The sequence below is a fragment of the Zalophus californianus genome, chromosome 17 (genome assembly GCF_009762305.2).
Source record: "Zalophus californianus isolate mZalCal1 chromosome 17, mZalCal1.pri.v2, whole genome shotgun sequence".
In the NCBI taxonomy this organism is placed as follows: domain Eukaryota; kingdom Metazoa; phylum Chordata; class Mammalia; order Carnivora; family Otariidae; genus Zalophus; species Zalophus californianus.
Genome location: NC_045611.1, coordinates 45,435,848 through 45,458,460, shown reverse-complemented (window position 1 = coordinate 45,458,460; position 22,613 = coordinate 45,435,848). Strand labels below are relative to the sequence as shown.

At 38.1% G+C, this 22,613-nt stretch overlaps 2 protein-coding genes across 2 annotated transcripts in view; one reads left to right on the top strand and one right to left on the bottom strand.

The window, feature by feature from the left end:
- Position 1: 1 nt before the first annotated feature.
- Positions 2 to 15,403, bottom strand: LOC113935621 (zinc finger protein 566-like). Its single transcript, XM_035725298.1, is given in 8 exon segments — positions 2 to 658; positions 661 to 730; positions 732 to 799; positions 802 to 1,404; positions 9,826 to 9,921; positions 10,336 to 10,462; positions 10,815 to 10,904; positions 14,696 to 15,403. Coding segments are annotated over 6 exon segments (1,002 nt in total). The 5' UTR covers positions 10,370 to 10,462; positions 10,815 to 10,904; positions 14,696 to 15,403; the 3' UTR covers positions 2 to 527.
- LOC113935420 overlaps positions 14,691 to 22,613 on the top strand; it is a 93,359-nt gene continuing 85,436 nt past the window's right edge. The window contains exon 1 of the mRNA XM_035724896.1: positions 14,691 to 14,813. The gene's annotated coding sequence lies outside the window, so the exon portion shown is untranslated. The remainder of the gene's footprint in view (positions 14,814 to 22,613) is intronic.

Below are 22,613 nucleotides of genomic sequence, written 5' to 3'. Positions count from 1 at the left end.
ATTAAGATAAATAAAAATTTATTATATATTACATTCATGTGACCTTTCTCCTGCATGAATTCTCTGATGCAAATTATAAAATAAAGCAAAAGACCTTCCTATACTTGCTGCATTCAGAGTTCTCATCTAGTAATTATCTGATGTCCCATAAGAGATTACTTAGAAGCAAAGGATTGTCTATATTCATTACAATACTAGAGATTTTCTTTCTCTAATATGAATTTTCTCATGTCTAGTAAGACACAAACCACGGATAAAGGCCTTCCCACACTCCTTACATTCATAGGGTTTCTCACCAGTGTGAATTATCTGATGATGAATAAGTTGTGCTCCTTGACCAAAAGATTTGCCACATTCCTTACATTCATAAAGTTTTTCACCAGTATGAATTCGATGATGGTGTGAAAGTTCTCTGTTATGACTAAAGGACTGTCTACATTCCTTACACTCAAAAGAGTTTTGCTCTGGAATGAATATTTTGATGTCCGATAAGATTTGAATGATAATGGAAGGCTTTATTACAATTGTTAACATTCATAGGGTCTTTCTCCAGTGTGAATTCTCTGAGGTTGAATAAGGATTGAGTGGTGATGGAAGGCTTTCCCACATTCCCCACATTCATAGGGTCTTTCTCCACTGTGAACTCTCTGATGTCCCTAAGAACTGAGCTGTTGCTAAAAGCCTTCCCACATTCTTTACATTCATAGTGTTTTTCTTTAGTATGTGTTTTTTTCATGTCGAATGAGGGATGAGTGGTAACTGAAAGCTTTTCTGCATTCTTTGCATTCATAGGGTTTTCTCCAGTATGAATTCTCTGGTGTAGAGTAAGGTGTGAGCCACGACTAAAAGCCTTTCCACATTCTTTACATTCATAGGGTCTTTCTCCACTATGAATTCTCTGATGTCGAATGAGATTTGAGGGGTGGTGGAAAGCTTTCCCACACTCATTACATTCATAGAGTTTTTCTCCATTATGAATTCTCTGATGTCCAGTAAATTTTGAGCAACTGCTAAAAGCCTTTCCACAATCCTTACATTCATAGCATTTTTCTTTGGTGTGATTTCTCCCATGGTGAATTAGCAGCGAGTGGTAATTGAAGACTTTCCCACATTCTCTGCATTCATAGGGTTTTTGCCCAGTATGATATATCTGATGTAGACTATAGGATATTCGTTGACTGAGACTTTGCATATTTTCATGGGTGACTGTCACAGCTTTAAGATATTCTTCTTGATTTCTCTGTTCTGTCTGAAAATGATGATTATACTTCCAATCATCTTGAAAAATGGAACATCCAAAGTCATGGCTTGTAAGTCTTTCCATTTTCTTCCTTTGAGATAACTTCATTTCATAATTGTCATCCTTTGATGATAACTCCTTTGTTGCACATTGGGATTTCACATCTGAGCAGTGAGAGAGAAAGAAAACATGCATTTTTTCCAGTTCCTGGAAGAACAAAATTTCTGAAATAGGGATATTAACACAATACTTATAAGAAATTGATGGCTTGGAAAGATCTCAAATATAACCATGGAAGGTGAACGTGGACAAAGAAGGTGATTAAAGAAGCAGGTTAATTGTTTCTAAAATGTTGCTTCAGATCAGAATTACTGGTAAGCTTGTTAAAAATACAAATGGTAGAAGTATCACTTCAAAGCAATTGAATCAAAATCTACAGGAACAGGCCTTGACTTTAAGAAAGATCTCTAGTGATTCTGATGTAATCTGAAAGTGGAAAATCACTAAGGTTTTCTTTTGCACTTAGTATAACGTTTGAATAACTTAACATTAACTCTAAGGTGATGTCATGAGCTGGCCCTAGCTAACATATCACTGAACCATGCTCTTCCCCAGTTCACTATGCTCTGTTCCAAAAGCAGATAAAAAACTTTTCTACATTAGCGTGATTTGCATTGCTGTTCTGGCAGGTACTGTCTTTGTATGGCTGGCCCCTTCTCATCCTTCTGCTCTCAGTGTAAATATAATTACAAATAACACTGAAAATCCCTCCTCTCAAACAGCGTCAGACAACACCAAATCTTATTCTAGTCCGGGATGATTAACCATAATCTTCATAATTTTTCCCTCATTTATTTTTCTCATTTTCTCATTTTCTACATTTCTATGCTATAAGATTCCTATTGGAAGGCACCATGTTTGTTTCACTATTATCTAATCAGCTTTTTAGCACAATATCTATCATATACACACACACACACACACACACACATATAACAGGTGTCCAATAAGTAACTATTGAATGGTGAGGGTTAAGGAAAAGGAATTAGAATGGGGATATAGGAAAATATCAGGAAGTTAATAGGGAAAACAATTAAGTTCCATAATCATTATTTTAAAAGAATCTTTATGATGTTCTATGCATTGTAGCAAAATTATATAACTTAAGTTTCATGTGATTATGAACATATAGATTTGCTGATGTGGGGAAACTAGAGGACACCCGCCAACAGGACAAAGGGTGTCTTGGTGGCTAGTAAGCCAGAAATTCTGTAATAAAAAGAGTGTTGGGTGTTAGTTGATGAAGCAAGACGATGGCATTTCAAAGTGGAAAATATCCTGGGGAAAGTTCAAAGGGCTCAATGAGTCTGCTATGAGCAGATGACAAGGAGGTAGTTTTTATATCTAGAGTAGAGACTGTGTAAAATACCATTTATTTGCTTGGCATGTAAAGATGCTCACCAAGGAAAAGAAACAAGTAGACTCACCGATGGCAATAGCCACTGACAGTCTGAAGTGAAAGCAACCTTCAGATAGCATGACAGAATAAAATGCAAAGTGGTGTAGAGGGAAGATCCAAGGAACTGTATCACAGAGACTGGATTTCAAGTCTCGGCTCTGTTAATTACAAGAATTGTGTCACTGGAAGAATTACTTACAATCTCTAAGTCCCACTTCCATATCTGTAAAATGATAGTAACACCTAACATAAGTTAATTGCTAAAATTAAGAGTAATTTAGGGTGAGTTTGGGAAAATAATGGAAACTGTCTGAAGCTCGGTGATAGGTACATTATTGTATTATTCTCTTTACTTTTGCAAATATTTGAAAATTTCTATAATAAAAAGAAGAGAATAATTTGGGTAAAGTCCCTAAAAAATAAATGCTATTTTAATAAGTGTTAATTGTAATAAGGAAAAAATATTTTCACAAAAATGATGAAATTGGATAACGCAAACTATTTTGAAGACATCAAAGTAGTGCCAGGCTGAAAAGCATAGGCCAAAGGGTAAACATTATTCTAGCATCAACTTCTTCAACATTCAGAAAATCTTGCCTAGCTCTTAAATAGGTCTTTGATTTTTTTTCTCTTCTCTTAATGTCCACTGCTGATAATCCCAAGCATAAATGATTTCTCATATAGGGAGAAAATATTTGCAAACCATGTATCTGATAAGGGTTTAATATCCGAAACATATAAGGAACGCATACAACTCAACAGCAAAAAAACAGTGTGATTAAGAAATGGGAAAAGGACCTGAATAGACATTTTTTCCAAAGAAGACATACAAATGGCTGAGTCCATGAAAATGTACTCAACATCACTAATCATTAGGGACATGCAAATCAAAACCACAATGAGATATCACCTCATGCCTGACAGAATGGCTATTATCAAAATGCCAGGCGATAAGTGCTGGCCAGGATGTGGAGAAAAGGGAACCCTTGTACAATGTTGGTGGGAATGTAAATTATTACAACCACTGCGGAAAACAGTATTGAGGTTCCTCAAATAATTAAAAATTGAACTGCTATATGATCCAATCATCCTACTTCTGAGTATGTATCCAAAGGAAATGAAATCACTATCTTGAAGAGATATCTGTACCCCCATGTTCATTGTAGCATTAGTCGCAATAGCCAAGACATGGAACAACTTATGTGTCCCCTGACACATGAATGGATAAAGAAAAGGTGGTGTTTATATTCAGCCATAAAAAAGAAGGAAATCCTGCCATTTGTGACAACATGGATGAACCTTGAGGGCATTATGCATAGTGAAATAAGTCATCCAGAGAAAGTGATCTCATTTATATGTGAAATCTAAAAAGCTGAACTCATACGAATAGAAAGTAGATTGGTGGATGGGGAATCTGGGTGGTTCAGTCAGTTAAGCGTCCACCTTTGGCTCAGGTCATGATCCCAGGGTCATGGGATGGAGTCCCGCATTGGGCTCCCTGCTCAGTGCGGAGACTGCTTCTCCCTCTTCCTCCGCCCCTCCCCCCACTTGTGTTCTCTCTCGCTCACTCTGCTCTCTTTCAAATTAAAAAAAAAAATCTTTAAACAACATACAATTCAACACCAAAAATCCCCACAAACGATTAAAAACGATTAAAAAATGGGCAGAGGACCTAAATAGACATTTTTCCAAAGAAGACATATAGATGGCCAATCAATCAATGTAATACCTGTTTTTACAAAGGAAGAATGTATGTATATATACCTTTTGTAATTAAAAATAATTTTTAAAAATCAGAGAAGGGTATAATTAAGAAGAGAGTAATGGAGGTCATGTTCTTTTCTAACAGCTTTATTGAGATACAAATTACACTCCATACAATTCACTCATTTAGAGAACATAATTCAGTGATTTTTAGTATATTTACACAGTTGAGCAACCATCACCACAGTCAAGTTTAGAACATTTTCATCATCTTGAAAAGAAAGCTATATCCTTCAGCAGTAACTTCCCATTGCCCCCAATCTCACCAGCCCTAGGCAACAACTAATCTACTTTGTATCTCTACAGACTTGCCTGTTCTGGACATTTTATATAAATGGAATCATACAATATATAGTCTTCTGTGTCTGGCTTCTTTTACTTAACATATGTTTTCAAGGGTCATCCATATTGTGGTGTATATTAGTACTTCACTCCTTTCTAGTGACAAATAATATTACATTGTATGGCTATATCATATTTTATTTTTCTGTTCATCAGCTAATATGTACATTTGAGTTGTTTCTACTTTTTGGCTATTGTGAATAATGCTGAAATGAACAGTCATGTACAAGTTTTTCTGGGGACATTTGATTTTCTTGTGTAAATACCTAGGAGTATAATTCCTGGGTAAAATGTTAACTCTATGTTTAACCTTTTGAGAAACTGTCAAACAGAATAGCTGCCCCACCTTACATTCCCACCAGCAGTGTATGAGGGTTCTAGCTTCTCCACATCCTTGCTAACAATTATAGCCATCTTAGTAGCTGTGAAGTGGTAAAGCTGTATTTTTAATAGCAAATTTTTAAAGATAATCTCCATATTTATCATTGGGATTTTGGTTAAGTACCTGAAAAAGTCCATATGACAGAATACTAAGAAACTAAAAATTGTGATCCAGATTCATGTTTACAAATAAGGAAACTTATCCATGATACAGTGCAGTTTGCACGGTGCAATCCTGTGATTTTCTCTAGTTGATACAAGTTTGCATTTTCTTATATTTTACTAAATATTTATAAACCTTTTTAAAAGATTTATTTATTTATTTTGGGGGGGGCAGGGAGGGAGAGAATCTCAAGCAGACTCCGTGCTGAGTGCAGAGCCCAACATGGGGCTTGATCCCACGACCCTGAGATCATGACCTGAGCCGAAACCAAGAGTCCAACGCTCAACTGATTGAGCCACCCAGGCAACCCAATATTTATAAACTTTTAAAGTTAAAAAGAATAGTGCTATATAGTATTTCCAAAAACAACAAGATTTACTTCCACCAAATTGCAAATTTTCTTTAAGCAAGAAAAATGTGACTTCTATTCCCTCTTTTCCTACATACATAAAGTTTATAAAATGCTCAATATCATATTTATTTTTTATTTTTTTAAAGTTTTATTTATTTAGGGTGCCTGGATGGTTCAGTTGGTTGGGCGGCTGCCTTTCGCTCAGGTCATGATCCTGGAGTCCTGGGATCGAGTCCCACGTCGGGCTCCCTGCTCAGCGGGGAGTCTGTCTCTCCCTCTGACCTTCTTCCCTCTCATGCTCTCTCTCTACCATTCTCTCTCTCTCTCTCAATAAATAAAAATCTTTAAATAAAAAAAGTTTTATTTATTTGAGAGAGTGAGAGATCACAAGCGGGGGGGAGGGGTAGAGGGAGAAGCAAACTCCCCACTGAGCAGGGAGTCCAATGTGGAACTCAATCCCAGGACCCAGAGATCATGACCTGAACCAAAGGTAGACGCTTAACCAACTGAACCACCCAGATGCCCTTCAATATCATATTTAAACAAATATATGCTTCATTTAACTTCACAATATATTATGACTAAAATATTTGAAACATGCCCCTAAGATCTCAGAAATGTATTTTTTTTAATAAAGAAAAACTATTTATTCTCTATCCCTCACATTTCAAATGAAGAATAATTATTTGGTGCCTTTCGTTTGTAATCTCACTTCTGCTCAATGAACCTTTAAGGTCCTTGAAGACGACATGTAAAATGCAACAGCCTTTGGTGGCTCTTTATCCTCCTGTTTTCACAGATATGTGCCACTGCTGACCTTTTTGATAATTAGGCCTTGGTTTTCTGGCCCTGCACTCTCCTAATCCTCAGCCTTCATATCTAAGTTCTACTTTACCTCCTCTTCCTCAGCACATACAATGAGGCTTTATTTGCAATCTCTGACGGTCTCCTCACTCCCACATTCCACCTACTGGCTCCACTTTGATAAATCCCATGGCTACATCTTTAAGCCTCACTTTCTTTTGATTTCTCTGTACCTTTTGGAAGTTATTTGTGGTTCTCTTATTATACAGTAAATTACTTAGGAACTTTTTTTAATCATCTGGTAAAGTATTAATGTACAAATTAGCAAACCAGTAAATACTAATGAAGAGGAGGCAGGGGATATGTTTAAGGGGTAGATGAGAGGGACACCCTCCAACTTCTTAATCTAATTCTTTAAATGGCTTTCTCTGCATTTGACAAATTTTTGGCACCTTTTTTTTAAAGATTTTATTTATTCATTTGAGACACAGAGATACAGAGAGAGAGAGAGAGAGAGCATGAGCAGGGGGAGAGGCAGAGGGAGAGGGAGAAGCAGGGAGAAGCAGGCTCCCCGCTGAGCCAGGAGCCTGATGTGGGGCTCGATCCCAGGACCCCAGGATCATGACCTGAGCCGAAGGCAGATGCTTAACCATCTGAGCCACCCAGGCACCCCCAAATTTTTGGCACTTTAACTTCAAAAATAAGTAGGCTAGATTTCATCCTTTTTATGGCTGAGTAATATTCTATTGTTTATATATACCATATCTTTAACCATTCATCAGCTCATGGACATTTGGGCTCTTTCCATAATTTGGCTGTTGTAGATAATACTGCTATAAATGTCAGGGTGCATGTATCCCTTAGAATTAGTATTTTTGTAAATACCCAGTAGTGCAATTGCTGGATCATATGGTAGTTCTATTTTTAACTTTTTGAGGAGCCTCCATACTGTTTTCCAGAGTGGCTGTACCAGTTTGCATTGCCACCGACAGTGCAAAAGTGTTCCCCTTTTTCCACATCCTCACCAACACCTGTTGTTTCTTGTGTTGTTAGTTTTAGCCATTTCCAACTCCTAATTATAGAGAACAAACTGATGGTTACCAGAGGGGAGGCAGGTGGAGGAGTGGGTTAAATATGTGATGGGGACTAAAGGGTGCACTTGTTGTGATGAGCACTGGGTATTGTATGGAAGTGTTGCATCACTAAATTGTACATCTCAAACTAACATTACGCTGTATGTTAACTAACTGGAATTTATATCTCAGGCTGAATTCACGGATGTTCAGAATGCTTTGATAGTTATCTAGCTAAATTCAAGGGACCAGATGAAATGAGGTCCCCTACTCTACCGCCATCTTGCCTCCCTCCCAACTAACTGGAATTTAAATAAAAACTTAAAAAGATAAGTAGACTAGCAAAAATAAATAAATGAGTTGCATATATCATCAAATGATTTTCAACAAGGATGTCACAGCTACCCAACAGGGAAAGGACAGTCTCTTCAACAAATGGTGCTGGGAAAACTGGATATCCACATGCAAAAGAATGAAGCTGGATCCTTACCTTATACCATACACAAAAATAAACTAAGAATGGACTAAAGTCCTAAAGATAAAACCTGAAACTTAAAACTCCTAGAAGAAAGCATAGGGGGAAAGCTTCATGACATTGCATTTGGCAATGATTTCCTGGATATGACACCAAAAGTAAAAACACAAAGATTGGACTACATCAAACTTAAAAATATCACAACAAAGGAAACAGTCCAGAGAGTGAAAAGGCAGTCACAGAATGGGAGAAATATTTACTAACCATATACCTGGTAAGGAGTCAATATCCAGAATACACAAAGAATCCCTACAACTCAACAACAATTAAAAAAAAAAAAACCCAATCTGATTTAAAAGTGGGCAAAGGACTTGAATAGACATTTCTCCAAAAAAGAAATACAAATGGCTAACAAGCACATGAAAAGGTATCACTAATCATCAGGGAAATGCAAAACAAAACCATAACAAGATATCAACCTCATATTCATTAGGATGGCCACTAATCAAAAAGAGAACAGAAAATAATGAGTGTTGACAAGATGTAGAGAAATTGAAACCCTCATGCACTGTGGGTGGGAATGTTATATGGTGCAGCCACTATGGAAAACAATATAGAGGTTTCTCAAAATATTAAAATAGAGGTACCATATGATCCAGCAATTCCACTTCTGGGTATATATCCAAAAGAATTGAAAACAGGATTTTGAAGAGATATTTGCACACCCATGTTCATTGCAACATTATTCACAATAGCCAAGAAGTAGAAGTAACCTAATGTCCTGACAATAGAATGGATAAAGAAAATATGGTATATACATACAATGGAATATTATTTGGCCTTAAAAAGGAAACCTGTCATATGCTACAACCTTCATATGGATGAACCTTGAGGACATTATGTGAAGTGAAATAACCCAGTCACAAAAAGACAAAGAGTGCATGATTCCACTTATATGAGATATCTAAAGCAGTCAAACTCTTAGAAACGGACAGTAAAATGGTTGCCAGGTGATAAGGAGGAGGGGAAAGGGAGTGACTGTTAATGAGTATAGAGTTTCAATTTTGCAAGATGAAAAAATTCTATAGCTCTGTTGGACAACTTATATGCATAATTAATTCTATACTGAACACTTAAAAATGGTTAAGACGGCAAATTGTTATGTATGTTGTTTTTTCCTACCACAATAGAAAAATGAACATATTCTATAATCTGAGAAATTAAAAAATGAATAAATAAAACATTGAATCAAAGAGAAACTAGTAGGGGCACCTGGGTAGCTTAGTCAGTTAAGCATCTGACTTCAGCTCAGGTCATGACCTCAGGGTCCTGGAATTGAACCCCACATTGGGCTCCTGGCTCAGTGGGGAGTCTGCTTTGTCCCTCTCCCTCTCTCTCTCTCTGCTCCTCCCTCTGCTCATGCTCTTTCTGTTTCTCTCTTGAATAAGTAAAATCTTTCAAAAGAAGAGAGAGAAACTAGTAAAGAAAGGGGGGCAGATTACTGGAAAGTAGCTAAAATAATATGAGTAATATTTAGAGAAAAGAATACATACATCAGAAGATGGATAAACTATACAAGACCAAAAGAGAAAGAGGAACAGGGAAATAACTGGATCTAAATTATAGCCAGAACACTCGTCACTGGGGAAAAAAAGAGGACACCTCCCTCTTTGAAGAACATTCTGGACAGTCTTGCCTAAGGGCTATCATCTCACTGAGCAGGTGGTCTATTCCTGCAGCAGCTTCCCCCTCTCTAAGTTTCCCTCACCTACCTGGGTATAGGCTTTTTGGTGACTCTTTCTCAACAATCCAAGGCTCATTATCTTGTTCCAAAAAGGAAATCAAAGTTGGTTTAGAAAGAGAGAGTCCTGTTGACAACAACAAAAATGGAAATAGGACTTAGTTATGCCAAGGATATCCAAACTTCAGACCCAATTCCTTGGTAAAGAAGTGGAAAACTCAGAGAAATATGTCAAGATTGTCTAAAGGGTGGGGAAGATGAAGCTTTAGCCACAGTACAAAAGGACTGCCCATTTCCAGTTCTACAAAGTTCAAATTGCTCTGTTCAGAAGCAGAAAGTCAGAATGGCATCCAGAAAATTTACAGCAGAGGATGGAGGCATTCTAGGTAGAAGAGTTTTTTTCAGTATCAACTACTTTTATGTACTGTTGTGTAAATTAAAAAAAAAAACTATCCTATATGCATATACAAAAGTTGTCTATACACAGGTCTGTATATAAAGCGGAATCTTAATTACTGGGGGTTGGGGGGAGCATCCTTACCCAATGAGACCAAGTGGCTGTAGTTCTCCAACATCACATCTCTGTACAAGTTCCTCTGCTTCAAGTCCTAAAATTCCCACTCCTCCTGTGAGAAGTCTACAGCCACATCTCTGAACATCACTGCTTGCTGAAAAACAAAGTTATATATTATTTATGAAATTCATATATCTCTACTTCACTAAACCCCAAATCTGATGAGGGATGACTTCCTGGTTCCTTGAGGGAAGTGCTCCTATTAAAAGACTGAGCACAAGGTTGCCAACTGATTCATTGAATGAGTATGTAAAGGTGTAAAAAGAAGAGAATGGTATGGAGCAAGGCTCTGGACTATGTGTCCCACCACTGTTGGAAAGGAGAAGCTTGGAACCAGACTCCTGGATGGGGCTCAGTGTGAAAGAAAGTTTCAGGATAAGGAAATCTAATATAATGGCATGGAAAGAAATTATTGTAATCCTGAAGAGAGAGAAAACACCAATAACCTCAGTCATGACTCAGGATCATAAGCACTATTCAGTTCTACTCTTCTTTCTTCTCTCTTCAGCTTTATTCTCTCTTCCCTTGGAGACAGGCTTGGTTCAGAGAAGACAAACCAAGGAAGGAAAAGAAAAGGCAGTGAGAAATAAGACTTGCTAACAGGTCTCTGAATCATCAGGTTAAATATGACTCCCATTACTACAAGAGTATTGGCCGTACAATAATTCATTAAGCTATATGTTTACATTGTGCAGTTTTCCGCATCTATTACATTTTACAATAAAAATGAAAAAAAAAACTATCACTTTCACTCTCCTTCCTATTCCTACTCTCCTTGCCTATGCCATCTACTCACATACATAAACACAAAGGACACATGAGGGAATGTAGAACATAATGGCTGTCTCCTACACTAAGGACCAGCGTTATGCCCCTTGAATGAACAGCCTTCCAAACATACAGCAAAAAAAAAAAAAAAAAAAAATTCATCATACAAAGAACTAGAAAAACTTCAACTTGTAAGGACAAAGACAACCAATAGATGCAAATGCTAAAATGACATAGATGGTTGAAATTATCAATGCCTTTAAAGAAGCTTTTATAGGACACCTGGGTGGCTCAGTTGGTTAGGCAACTGCCTTTGGCTCAGGTCATGATCCTGGAGTCCCTGGATCGAGTCCCACATCGGGCTCCCTGCTCAGCAGGGAGTCTGCTTCTCCCTCTGACCCTAACCCCTCTCATGTGCTCTCTCTCATTCTCTCTCTCTCAAATAAATAAATAAAATCTTAAAAAAAAAGAAGCTTTTATAACTGTACCATTGAACACTCTTGAAATAAAGAAATATAGAAGATCTCAGATTCTGGGAGATGGCAGAGTAGGAAGAACCAGCAATCTGTTTCCTCATCTAGACAACAATTGTGCTGGCAGAATGTGATGTAACTTTTAGAACTCTGGAGTCAGGGGCACCTGGGTGGCTCAGTAGATTAAGCATCCTACTCTTGATTTTGGCTCAGGTCATGATCTCCGGGTCATGAGACTGAGCCCTGTTGACGTCAGTCTCCGTGCTGGGTGTGGAGCCTGATTAAGATTCTCTTCCCCTCCCTCTGCACGGCCCCACCCCACAATTGGGTGTGTGCTCTTTCTCTCTTTTAAAAAAAACAAAAACTCTGGAGTCTATCGAAGGCTTGCAGAGAAAGGCTTGTATAATAAATTCTAGTCACTTTTGGTCAATTTCAGCTCTTAGCAAAGTAGTAATATCCAATGGCCATTCCCAGTCAAGTGGCAGGCACCTGTGCATGTGTTCCTGGAGTTGCTTGCACATAGCTTCCAGGAGCCAGGGTGAGAGAAAAGGACCCTGTCCTCCAGATATTGGGGATCTCCGCTCTGATTGCGGATTGTTGCTTCTGATCAGAGAGATGCAGACAAAGAAACAGGTTATTGTTGCTACAATTCCTTCTTTGTTGCAAGCCCCTCCCTCTCCAGCTGAAGTGACTTCCAGATTTATAAGACCAGCGTCCCTTTACTCTCCCTACATGTTTCATTTTTCCCGTTTTGGGAGGAGACATCAAAGTCTATGACATTCAAGAACAACTGTATATCATGGATTGGAAGAACAAATATTGTTAAAATGTCTATACTACCCAAAGCAATTTATAGATTTAATGCAATCCCTATCAAAATACCAACAGTATTTTTCCCAGAACTAGAACAAACACTCCTAAAATTTGTTAAATTAATCTTTGACAAAAAAGGGAAGAATATACAATGGGGAAAAGACAGTCTCTTCAACAAATGGTGTTGGGAAAACTCAACAGCTACATGCAAAAGAATGAAACTGGACCACTTTCTTACTACATAAAAACAAACTCAAAATGAATTAAAGACCTAAATTTGAGATCTAAAACCATAAAATTCCTAGGAGAGACCACAGGCAGTAATTTCTCTGACATCAGTTGTAACAGCATCTTTCCAGACAGGTCTCTTGAGGTAAGAGAAATAAAAGCAAAAATAGACTATTGGGACTACATCAAAATAAAGCTTCTGCACAGCGAGGGAAACAATCAACAAAACTAAAAGGCAACCCAGGGAATGGGAGAAGATATTTGCAAATGACATATCTGATAAAGGGTTAATATCCAAAATATATAAAATACATTATGATCACAATTCAACACAATTATTAATTATGATAGTGCCTATCCACGAAGAGGAAGGGGCAGGCAAGTAACAGAAGGTGAGTGTATTGTAATCTCACCCAATTAAACTATAGAACCATGCAAGCAAAAATTTGGAAATACATTCTTGAAAATAATGAGTACTTCTGGATGATGAAATTATAGGTAATTTAAATCTGATTCTTTATAATCTCAAGTTTCTGATTGTTTTTCATTAAGTCTGTAATACTGTCATCAGAAAAACAGACTATAAAGTCATTTTTATTTCGTGAAAAAAAATTAGAGATAGGGTAGAAGCATCCTATATGGTAAGAAAATTATGAATAGGCTGTAAACACATGCCTGTGACAGGAATATAGGCCATTAAGAAAATCAATGTGACTGAAGCAAATACCACCGACATGTTTTAGAACATTAAAAAGATTACACAAACTCTGAAAAAACTCTGAAAAAAAACAATATGTATTCATTGTAAAAAATTCTATTACATGGATATGGCCTGGATTAACTTAACCATATCCCCACTGTTGTTTTTGGATATTATCACCTTAAAGGTCATTCCAAGATTTTGATTTTAGGCCTGGTCTTTCACTTAAAAAAATGTTTTTATTATTATTATTTTAGCATGAGGGTCATGTTTCCCCCCCACCTTGTGATTCTCAGGCAAGTACTGGGGTGGGGGGATGAAGCACAAAATCAAGTAGCTGCAGAAGTTGTACTTTACGGTTTGAAGGGGATTTTCATACTCTGGAAACTGCTCTAAGCTTAATAATTACTGCTCTAGATCACTTGAATACACTGATCATCATTATCTTACTTGCAAGCACCATCACAACCTACTTCATATTTTCACTTCTCCTGAAAATTTTTTTTAAAGTTTTTATTTATTTATTTATTTGTCAGAGAGAGAAAGAGAGAGCACAAGCAGGGGGAGTGACAGACGGAGAAGCGGGCTTCCCGCAGAGCAGGGAGCCCGATGTGGGCTCTATCTTAGGAGTCTAGGATCGTGACCTGAGCCGAAGGCAGACGCTTAATGGACTGAGCCACCCAGGCATCCCCACTTCTCCTGATCTAAAGCAAGAATCAAGTTGATATGGTCCAAGACAACACAGACTAGGCTGCTCAACCTCAAGCCAGAACTGGCTGCCGCTAAGACTGCTTGTTAAAATTTTCGGCAAAAACGGTGCCCAAGCCCTGTCTTAGTCCCACTCCTCCCATCAAGAGAGGAGGGAGGTCAGAAGAGGCTGTCTCAGGGAAGGACTGACCAGAATGGGTCTTGAGTTACAGGGGTCTCCTGGGACAGAGTATTGGAGTCACAGTGGCAGTCGAAGGCACTCCATAACCATACACGCAATGCCACGGTCACGGTCACAATCGCACACTCACCTCGCATACACACACGACACCTGTACTGTCGTAGGCACCACACACTCGCACACACGGTTTCTCGGAGATGAACCACACCAGGGATACACACAGTCATACCAGCAGAGACACGGGCTCCCCGCACCTACACACACACAGTCACACAACGTCACAATCATACACCCGCCACGGGGACATGATTGTCAAACGCAAGGTCACAGGCGCCGCACACCGTCACACACTCACACCCACCCGCAGCCACAACCTCTACCCCTCAGCCCGCTCCAGGCTCAGCGGCCTGAAGCTTTGCATCCGCTCCGCTTCCCCAAGGGCTCAAGTTGCCTCACCTCGAGCCACTCCAGGGTTAGCTCCAAACAAGCCGAGCAGAGCCACGCCTACCACAGGCTCCCCCTACTCTCCGCGGGGAGGTTAAAGTCCAGCTTGCGTGGGAACAAACTCAAAACTGTAAGTTGAGTAGGGTCGCGGGACCTCTGGGAAATGTAGTCTGGAGCCAGACTGCGCGGAAAAAATGGCGCCGCCCGGGCGGAATCTGAATTCCTGTCTCCACGCTTCAGGAATTTCGGTCTAGAATCCGATCGAGGGCTCCCAAGTGTGGCCCACCGGCCTGAGTGTGTGATTGATGCAGGAAAAAACTCAAAGTCCCTGAAAGAACCTGATGTGGGAAGTTGCAGAGCTATCTGAAAAACTGTGGTCTGGAGATGAAAACACGAGGAATCTGGTGGAAAGGACTTTGTACTCCACCAAGTCTGGGCATGGGACTTGGCCTTACTAGGGGTACTCAGAGGTTGATTTCCTGGGTAGGCATTTTTATGGTGGCTGAGATCTGTGCTTAACCAAGTGGATGATAAACACTGGGCATTTCAGACCCTGTTAAAAAAAAAGCAACACAAAATTCAACTGAGTCAATTTGAAGATTTGATTGACTTTATTGAATATTTTATCAGCAAAAGATAGGTTTATTTAGGAATAAAAGACAATCACAAGCCAAGGCAAAACCCTTAGGCAAGTCCAGGAGACAAAGGAGAGGTGGTGAGCTTTTTTTTAAGGACAAAAGAGTTAAGTTGGGAAGGCTGTTAAAAGTCCATTGGAGTAAACTGGGAGTTCAAAGTATGGTGGCTTCTCATTGGCTGAGCTGTTGCCCTGGGGATAAGGAAAGTCTGTTCTTTGCCTGGAATAGTAGTTTCCACATGCAAGGTCAAGTCAATATCTCCCTGCTGGGTCTGCAATTGACTACCAATGCTAGGACAAGAGTGTCCCTGCCCAAACCTCCTGAATCCATTTTAGTTAGGTTTCCCATTACTAATTTTCAAAGAACCATTCATGAATTGGGCAGCATCCCACCTGACAAGTAAATAGGAGCTCAAAGGAGCTGTGCAAAATGGAAGGCATTTATAGGACGATAGGGGAAAGGAAAATGAAAGAAAGGATTACCTCATCTTCCTTTGCCTTATGTAGCAGATTACCTCATTGGTGCTGACCAGAAAACTCCAGACTGACCAGTTAAGACTATAGTCCCTTGTCGGGTTCTGCGCTCAGTGCAGTCTGCTTGAGAGTCTCTCCTTCTCCCTTGGCACTCCCCACCCCACTTGTGCTCACTCTCAAAAAAAAAAATACAGAAATCTTGTGTATACTTAATGCAGTTTCTATCAATAGTAACATCTTGCAAAATTATAGTATAATATCACAAGGTCTAAGTATATGACCTTGATATAGTCAAGATACAAAACATGCCCATTACCATAAGGATCCTTCATGTTTTCCTAGTCATACTCATTTCCCTCTCAACTTCACCCCCTCCTTAATCTCTGGTAACCACTATTCTGTTCTCCATTTCTACATTTTGTCATTTAAAGAATGTTATATAGGGGTGCCTGGGTGGCTCAGTTGGTTAAGCGACTGCCTTCGGCTCAGGTCATGATCCCAGGGTCCTGGGATCGAGCCCCGCATCGGGCTCCAGCCCCGCATCGGGCTCCCTGCTCGGCAGGAAGCCTGCTTCTCCCTCTCCCACTCCCCCTGCTTGTGTTCCCTCTCTCTCTGTCTCTCTCTCTGTCAATTAAATAAATAAAATCTTTAAAAAAATTTAAAAAAATAAAGAATGTTATATATAGCGGCGCCTGGGTGGCTCAGTTGTTGGGCATCTCTCTCTGTCAAATAAATAAAATCTAAATAAATAAATAAATAAAGTTATATGTAAAATGGAATCACACAGTAGATAATCTTTTATGATTTTTTTTCCACTCAGTATAATTCTCTATATATTCATACAAGTTGTTGTGTGAATCAATAGATCATTTCATTTTATTGATGAGTAATATTCCATGGTATGGCTATCCCACACTGTAATCATTTATCATTGGAGGATATCTGGATTGTTTCCAGATTTGGGTTATTATGAACAAAACTGCTATATTCAGGTACAGAGTTTTTAAAATTGTTATAAAATATACATAATATTTTCATCTTAACTCTCTTTAAGTGTACAGTTCAGTAGTGTTAAATACATCACATTGTTGTACAACCAATCTCCATAACTCTTTTCATCTTGCAAAACTAAAACTCTATGTTCATTAAATAAAAATTCTATTCCTCCTTTTCCCCATCTTCCAGCATCTACCATCTACTTTCTGTCTCTATGAATTTGACTACTCTAGGTACCTCATATAAGTGGAATCATACAGCATTTGTCTTTTTGTGACTGGATCATGTCACTTAGCATAATGTCCTCGAGGTCCATCCATATTGTAGCATATTGAAGAATCTTCCTCCTTATTAAGGCTGAATAATATTCTATGTAAATTTTGTGAAACCATTCATCCATCAATGGACACGTGGCTATTGTGGATAATGCTGTTATGAACATGGGAGTACAAATATCTCTTTGAGAGCTTGTTCTCAATTCTTCTGTATATATACAAAATTTACAAATTGCTGGATCATATGGTAATTTTTGGTGTTGGAAAACTGGACAGCGACATGCAAAAAATTAAACTGGACCACTCTCTTATGCCATGCCCAAAAATTAACTCAAAATGGATTAAAGACTTGAATGTAAAACCTGAAACTATAAAACTCCTAGAAATAAGCAGAGCTGTTAGCTCTTTGATATTAGTCTTGGTGATGAGTTTTTGGATTTGACACCAAAAGCAAAAACAACAAGTAGACTACATCAAATGAAAAAGCACAGCAAAGGAAACCATCAACAAAATAAAGAGGTAACCTATTGAATCAAAGAAAATATTTGCAAACTTTATATCTGATAAGGGATTGATATCCAAAATATATAAAGAAGCCATGCAACTCAATAGAAAAACAAACAAAAAATTTAAGCGTCTGCCTTCAGCTCAGGTCATGATGCCAGGGTCCTGGGATCGAGCCCCGCATCGGGCTCCCCGCTCCGTGGGAAGCCTGCTTCTCCCTCTCCTACTCCCCCTGCTTGTGTTCCCTCTCTCGCTGTGTCTCACACTGTCAGATAAATAAAATCTTTAAAAAAAAAAAAAAACGGGCAGAGGACCCGAATAGACATTTTCCCAAAGAAGACATACAAAGGATCAATAAGGACATGAAAATGTGCTCAGCATATCAAGGAAATGCAAATCAAAACCACAATGAGATATCCCCTCATACCTGATAGGATGACTATTATCAAAAAGACATGAAATAAGCATTGGCAAGGAAGTGGAGAAAAGGGATATTTTATGCACTATTGGTGGAAATGTAAATTGGTTAACCATTATGGAAAACAGTATAGACTTTCTTCAAATAATTAAAAGTAGAACTACCAAATGATACAGCAATTCCACTTCTGGGTATTTATCCAAAGGAAATGAAAACACTAACTCAAAAAGGTGTATGCATGCAATGTTCACTGAAGCACTATTTACAATAGCCAAGACATGGAAGCAACCGAAGTGTTCATTAATGGATGAATGGAAAAGGAAACTATGATATATTTAGAAAGTAGCATAGATGGATCTTGAGGGCATTATGCTAAGTGAAATCAATCAGACAGAGAAAGATAAATACTGTATGATCTCACAGAATCTAAAACAAAACCCAAATTCATAGGTACAGAGAACAGATTGGTGGTTGCCAGAAGTGAGGGGTTTGGGTGGGTAAAATGGGTGAAGGTGGTCAAAGGTCTAGGTATAGGTAAGTTCTAAAGATGTGATATACAGTATGGTGACAATAGTTAGTACTATTGTTTTGTATATTTGGAAGTTGCTGAGAGGATAGATCTTAAAAATTCTTATCACAAGAAAAAAATTTGTAACTATGTGTAGTGATAGATGTTAACTAGACTTATTGTGATCATTTCACAATATATACAAATATTGAGTAGCTCTATTGTAGAAAAAAATCAGTTGTATTTATATAAACTCACAATGTACAATCTGAAAATGAAATTAAAAACAATTTCATTTACAACAGTATCAAAATAATAATATATTTAGGAATAAATTTATTTATTTATTTAAAGATTTTATTTACTTGAGGGAGAGAGCACAAAGGCAGGGGGAGGGGCAGAGGCAGAGGGAGAAGCAGACTTCTCCTGCTGAGCAGGGATCCCGGGGCTCCATCCCAGGACCCTGTGGGATCATGACCTGAGCCAAAGGCAGACCCTTAACCAAATGACCCACTGCCCCTACTTAGGAATAAATTTAACCAAAAAGTGTAAAACTTAGAAAACTACAAAACATCTGGTTAAATAAATTTTAAAATTTTAAAAGACTTAAGCAAATGAAAAAACATCCCAAGTGTATAGATAGGAAGACTTAATACTGTTAAGATGGTAGTACTCCCCAAGTTGATCTATAGATTCAAAATAATTCCATCAGAATCCCAGATGACTTATTTGTAAAAACTGACAAGCTGATTCTAAATTCATACGCAATTGCAAGGGATCCAGAAGAACCAAAACAATCTTGAAAAAGGAAAACAAAGTAGGAGGACTCCTACTTCTCTATTTTAAAGTTACTATAAGGACAATCACACACTATTATATTGGTACAAGGATGGGAACATAGATCAATGGAATAGAATTGAGAGTGCAGAAATAAACCCAAACATCTATAAGATCAATCAATATTGATGATTCAGTTGAGAAAAATTGAGCAGGTTTTTAAATAAATGTGCTGCAACAACAGCATAGCCACCTGCAAAGAATGATGTTGGGCCCTTATCTCTTATCCTTTATAAAAATTAACTCAAAATGGATCAAACTGCTAAATTCAAGAGTTATAACTTTTTTAACTTAAATTTTGTTAGTTAACATACAATGTAATATTGATTTCTGGAGTAGAATTCAGTGATTCATCACTTACATATAGCACCCAGTGGTCATCACAACAAGTGCTCTCTTTAATACCCATCCCCCATCTAGTCCATCCCCCACTCACCTCCCTCCATCAACCGTGTTTGTTCTCTACCGTTGAGTTACTTATGGCTTGTTTCCCTTTCTCCTTTTTTTCTTTTCTCTCTTCCCATATGTTCATCTATTATCTTTCTAAAATTCCACATATGAGTGAGATCATATGGTATTTGTCTTTCTCTGACTTATTTCACTTAGCATAATACAAGGTAGGAAGACTTCTGTAAAACTCTCTGAAGAAAACACAGGAGCAAATCATCATAGTCTCAGACTACCAAAGGATACTTAGATATAACATCAAGAGCATGACCAACAAAAGAATTAGATAACTTTCATTTCAAGATCATTAAATATTCTGTGCTTCAAAGGACACCTTCTAAGAAGTGCAAAGACATCCCACCAAATGAAAGAATATATTTGCAAATCATGTATCTATTAAGGAACTTCTATCCAAAATATACTCTGACAACTCAATAATAGGCAACTAACTCAATTTTTAAATGGGCAAAGGATCTGAATAGACATTTCTCCAAAGAAGGTATACAAATGACCAATAATTATATGAAAAGACACTAAACATCTTTAATGATCAGGGAAAAGCAAATCAAAACCACAATGATGTATCACTTCACACCCACTAGAATGGCTATAATTTTAACAAATGGAAAAATAGCTGTTTTCAAGGATGTGGAAAAATTGTAACCCCCAAACTGTATGACTGTCCTCATTATTTAATTTAAGAACATTTTTATCACCCCAAGAAGAAACCCTATACCTACCAGCAATCACTCCCAATTTGTCCTAACCCTGCCAACCCTAAGTAACTCTGATTTACTCTCTGAATCTCTAGACTTGCCTATTCTGGACATATCTTATTAATGTAATGTGGTCTTCTGTGACTGGCTCCTTTACTCAGCATAATGTTTTCAAGGACTATCTGTGTTGTGGCATGTATTTTTTATTGCCAAATTATATTGTATGGGTATACCACATTTTCTTTGTCCATTCATCTATTTATAGGCATTTGGGTTGTTTCCACTTTTGGCTATTGTAAATAATGCTGCAATGAACAATCGTGTGCAAATTTTTGCATGAATATACATTTCCAGTGTTCTTGGGTGTATGTATAGGAGTGAAATTATGGGGTCATACAGTAACTCCATGTTTAATATTGGCCTTAAAGAATGAGTTGGGAAGTGTTTAATGTAATAGCTTTTGGGGACTTATTTTGTGTAAGCTTTATACATGTTTTCCTTGATCCATATGGCACTCCTGAAAAAAAAACCGTTATGAAGATTTTTGATGATATAGAATATGTTGTGCATAGAGCACACATCATTAGTTCAAGGTCATAGACGGTAATTTTCAGGACTGGGATTTCAATCTCAGGATTGTCATAATCAGAAGCACACAATCTTCATAACCAGCCATTTCATTTCACATTTTACTCTCTTCCTCATAGTTCTTTTCTACTCTCATCTCTGTAATAGCTGCATCCATACTCTTCTTTCCTGTCCTAAATAATTCTCGTGCAAACTCTTCTTCCACCAAGTCCTACTTATTCTAGTTTATTTCCTCCATCCTCTTCCACTCGTACCAGGCTCAGCCAACACTTTAGTATCTTTTAGGGGTTTGGTTTGTTTTTAGCCCTTTTTAAATTTTAATAGCCATCCTCTGTGTTTTTCTATTTGCACAAACCCACCTTTATATTACTACTGTTGGCTCTCAACATTCTTATTTTAGGGTGACTCTTATTCTTCTTTTAGGGTGACTCTAAATTATACCTATACTTAAATTGCACGTTGACTCTGGACAAAAATCTTTGGCTTTCACTCCCTTGATTATCCTTTTAGTTTTGTTACACTGATTTGTGGTGCTAAATATTTTTGAGTATAATAAACTTGACACTAGTTGACGTTTCTCTCCTTTAAGCAACTTGAGGTTTTCTCTGGACACTCGTCTTATTTTATCTTAAAGACACATTTTAGTTTTCCAAATCAATTTTCCCTTAAACATGACTGTCCTGATCTTGGCACATGGGTTCCACCTGATATCACTCTGCTTGACCTCTACTATCTTCATGTCATTTCCCTTTCCAAAGTTTATCCTTCAAGATAAGCTCCTAGTCTTCTTGAAGTTATTCCGCTCTGCCTCTTGCCCCCACCATTTCTGCCCTCCACCATTTCTGGAATCTTTTCTAATAGGCTTCATCAGCTTCTAAGCACCACTTCTCACCTCTGCTTACCAGCTCTCATTCTCTGACATTCTTCTACCTAATGTCAACTGTATTAGGAAGTACTCACATTTATTTTGGAGTTACAGGCGTGTGTGTGTGTGTGTGTGTGTGTTTTAGAGAGAGCATCAGCCGGGTCAGGAGGAGGGGCAGGAACAGAGAGAGGGAGAGACAGTGAGAATCCCAAGCGGAGGGGGCTGAGCATGGGGCCCGATCTTACAACCCTGAGATCATGACCTCAGCTGAAATCAAGAGTTGGACACACCCAACTGACTGAGCCACCCAAGCACCCCTATGGGCTGAAACTGGATTTTTCTGTTTTGGTCCCCATTTGTGACTTTTAATTGTTTCCAAGAGGTTAAAGGGGTAGGATTCATATCTAAGCTGTTGTACTTACCATACTATTAAGTCTTTTTTTTTTTTTTTTCCAATTGGGGGAGTCAGGGATCAAACCATAGAAGACTGGAGAGGAATAAAATACAACTCCAAATGCTGTAGAAGGAGACTGAAATTGTACACATGAAAACAAGATCCCTAAGGCATTGGAGGGTGTGGGATCCATAGCCATATGCAAGGAACAGAGACATGATCTTATAAAAAAACATATTTGAAACTATGTGTCAGACCAGTTGGTTTGCTTTTT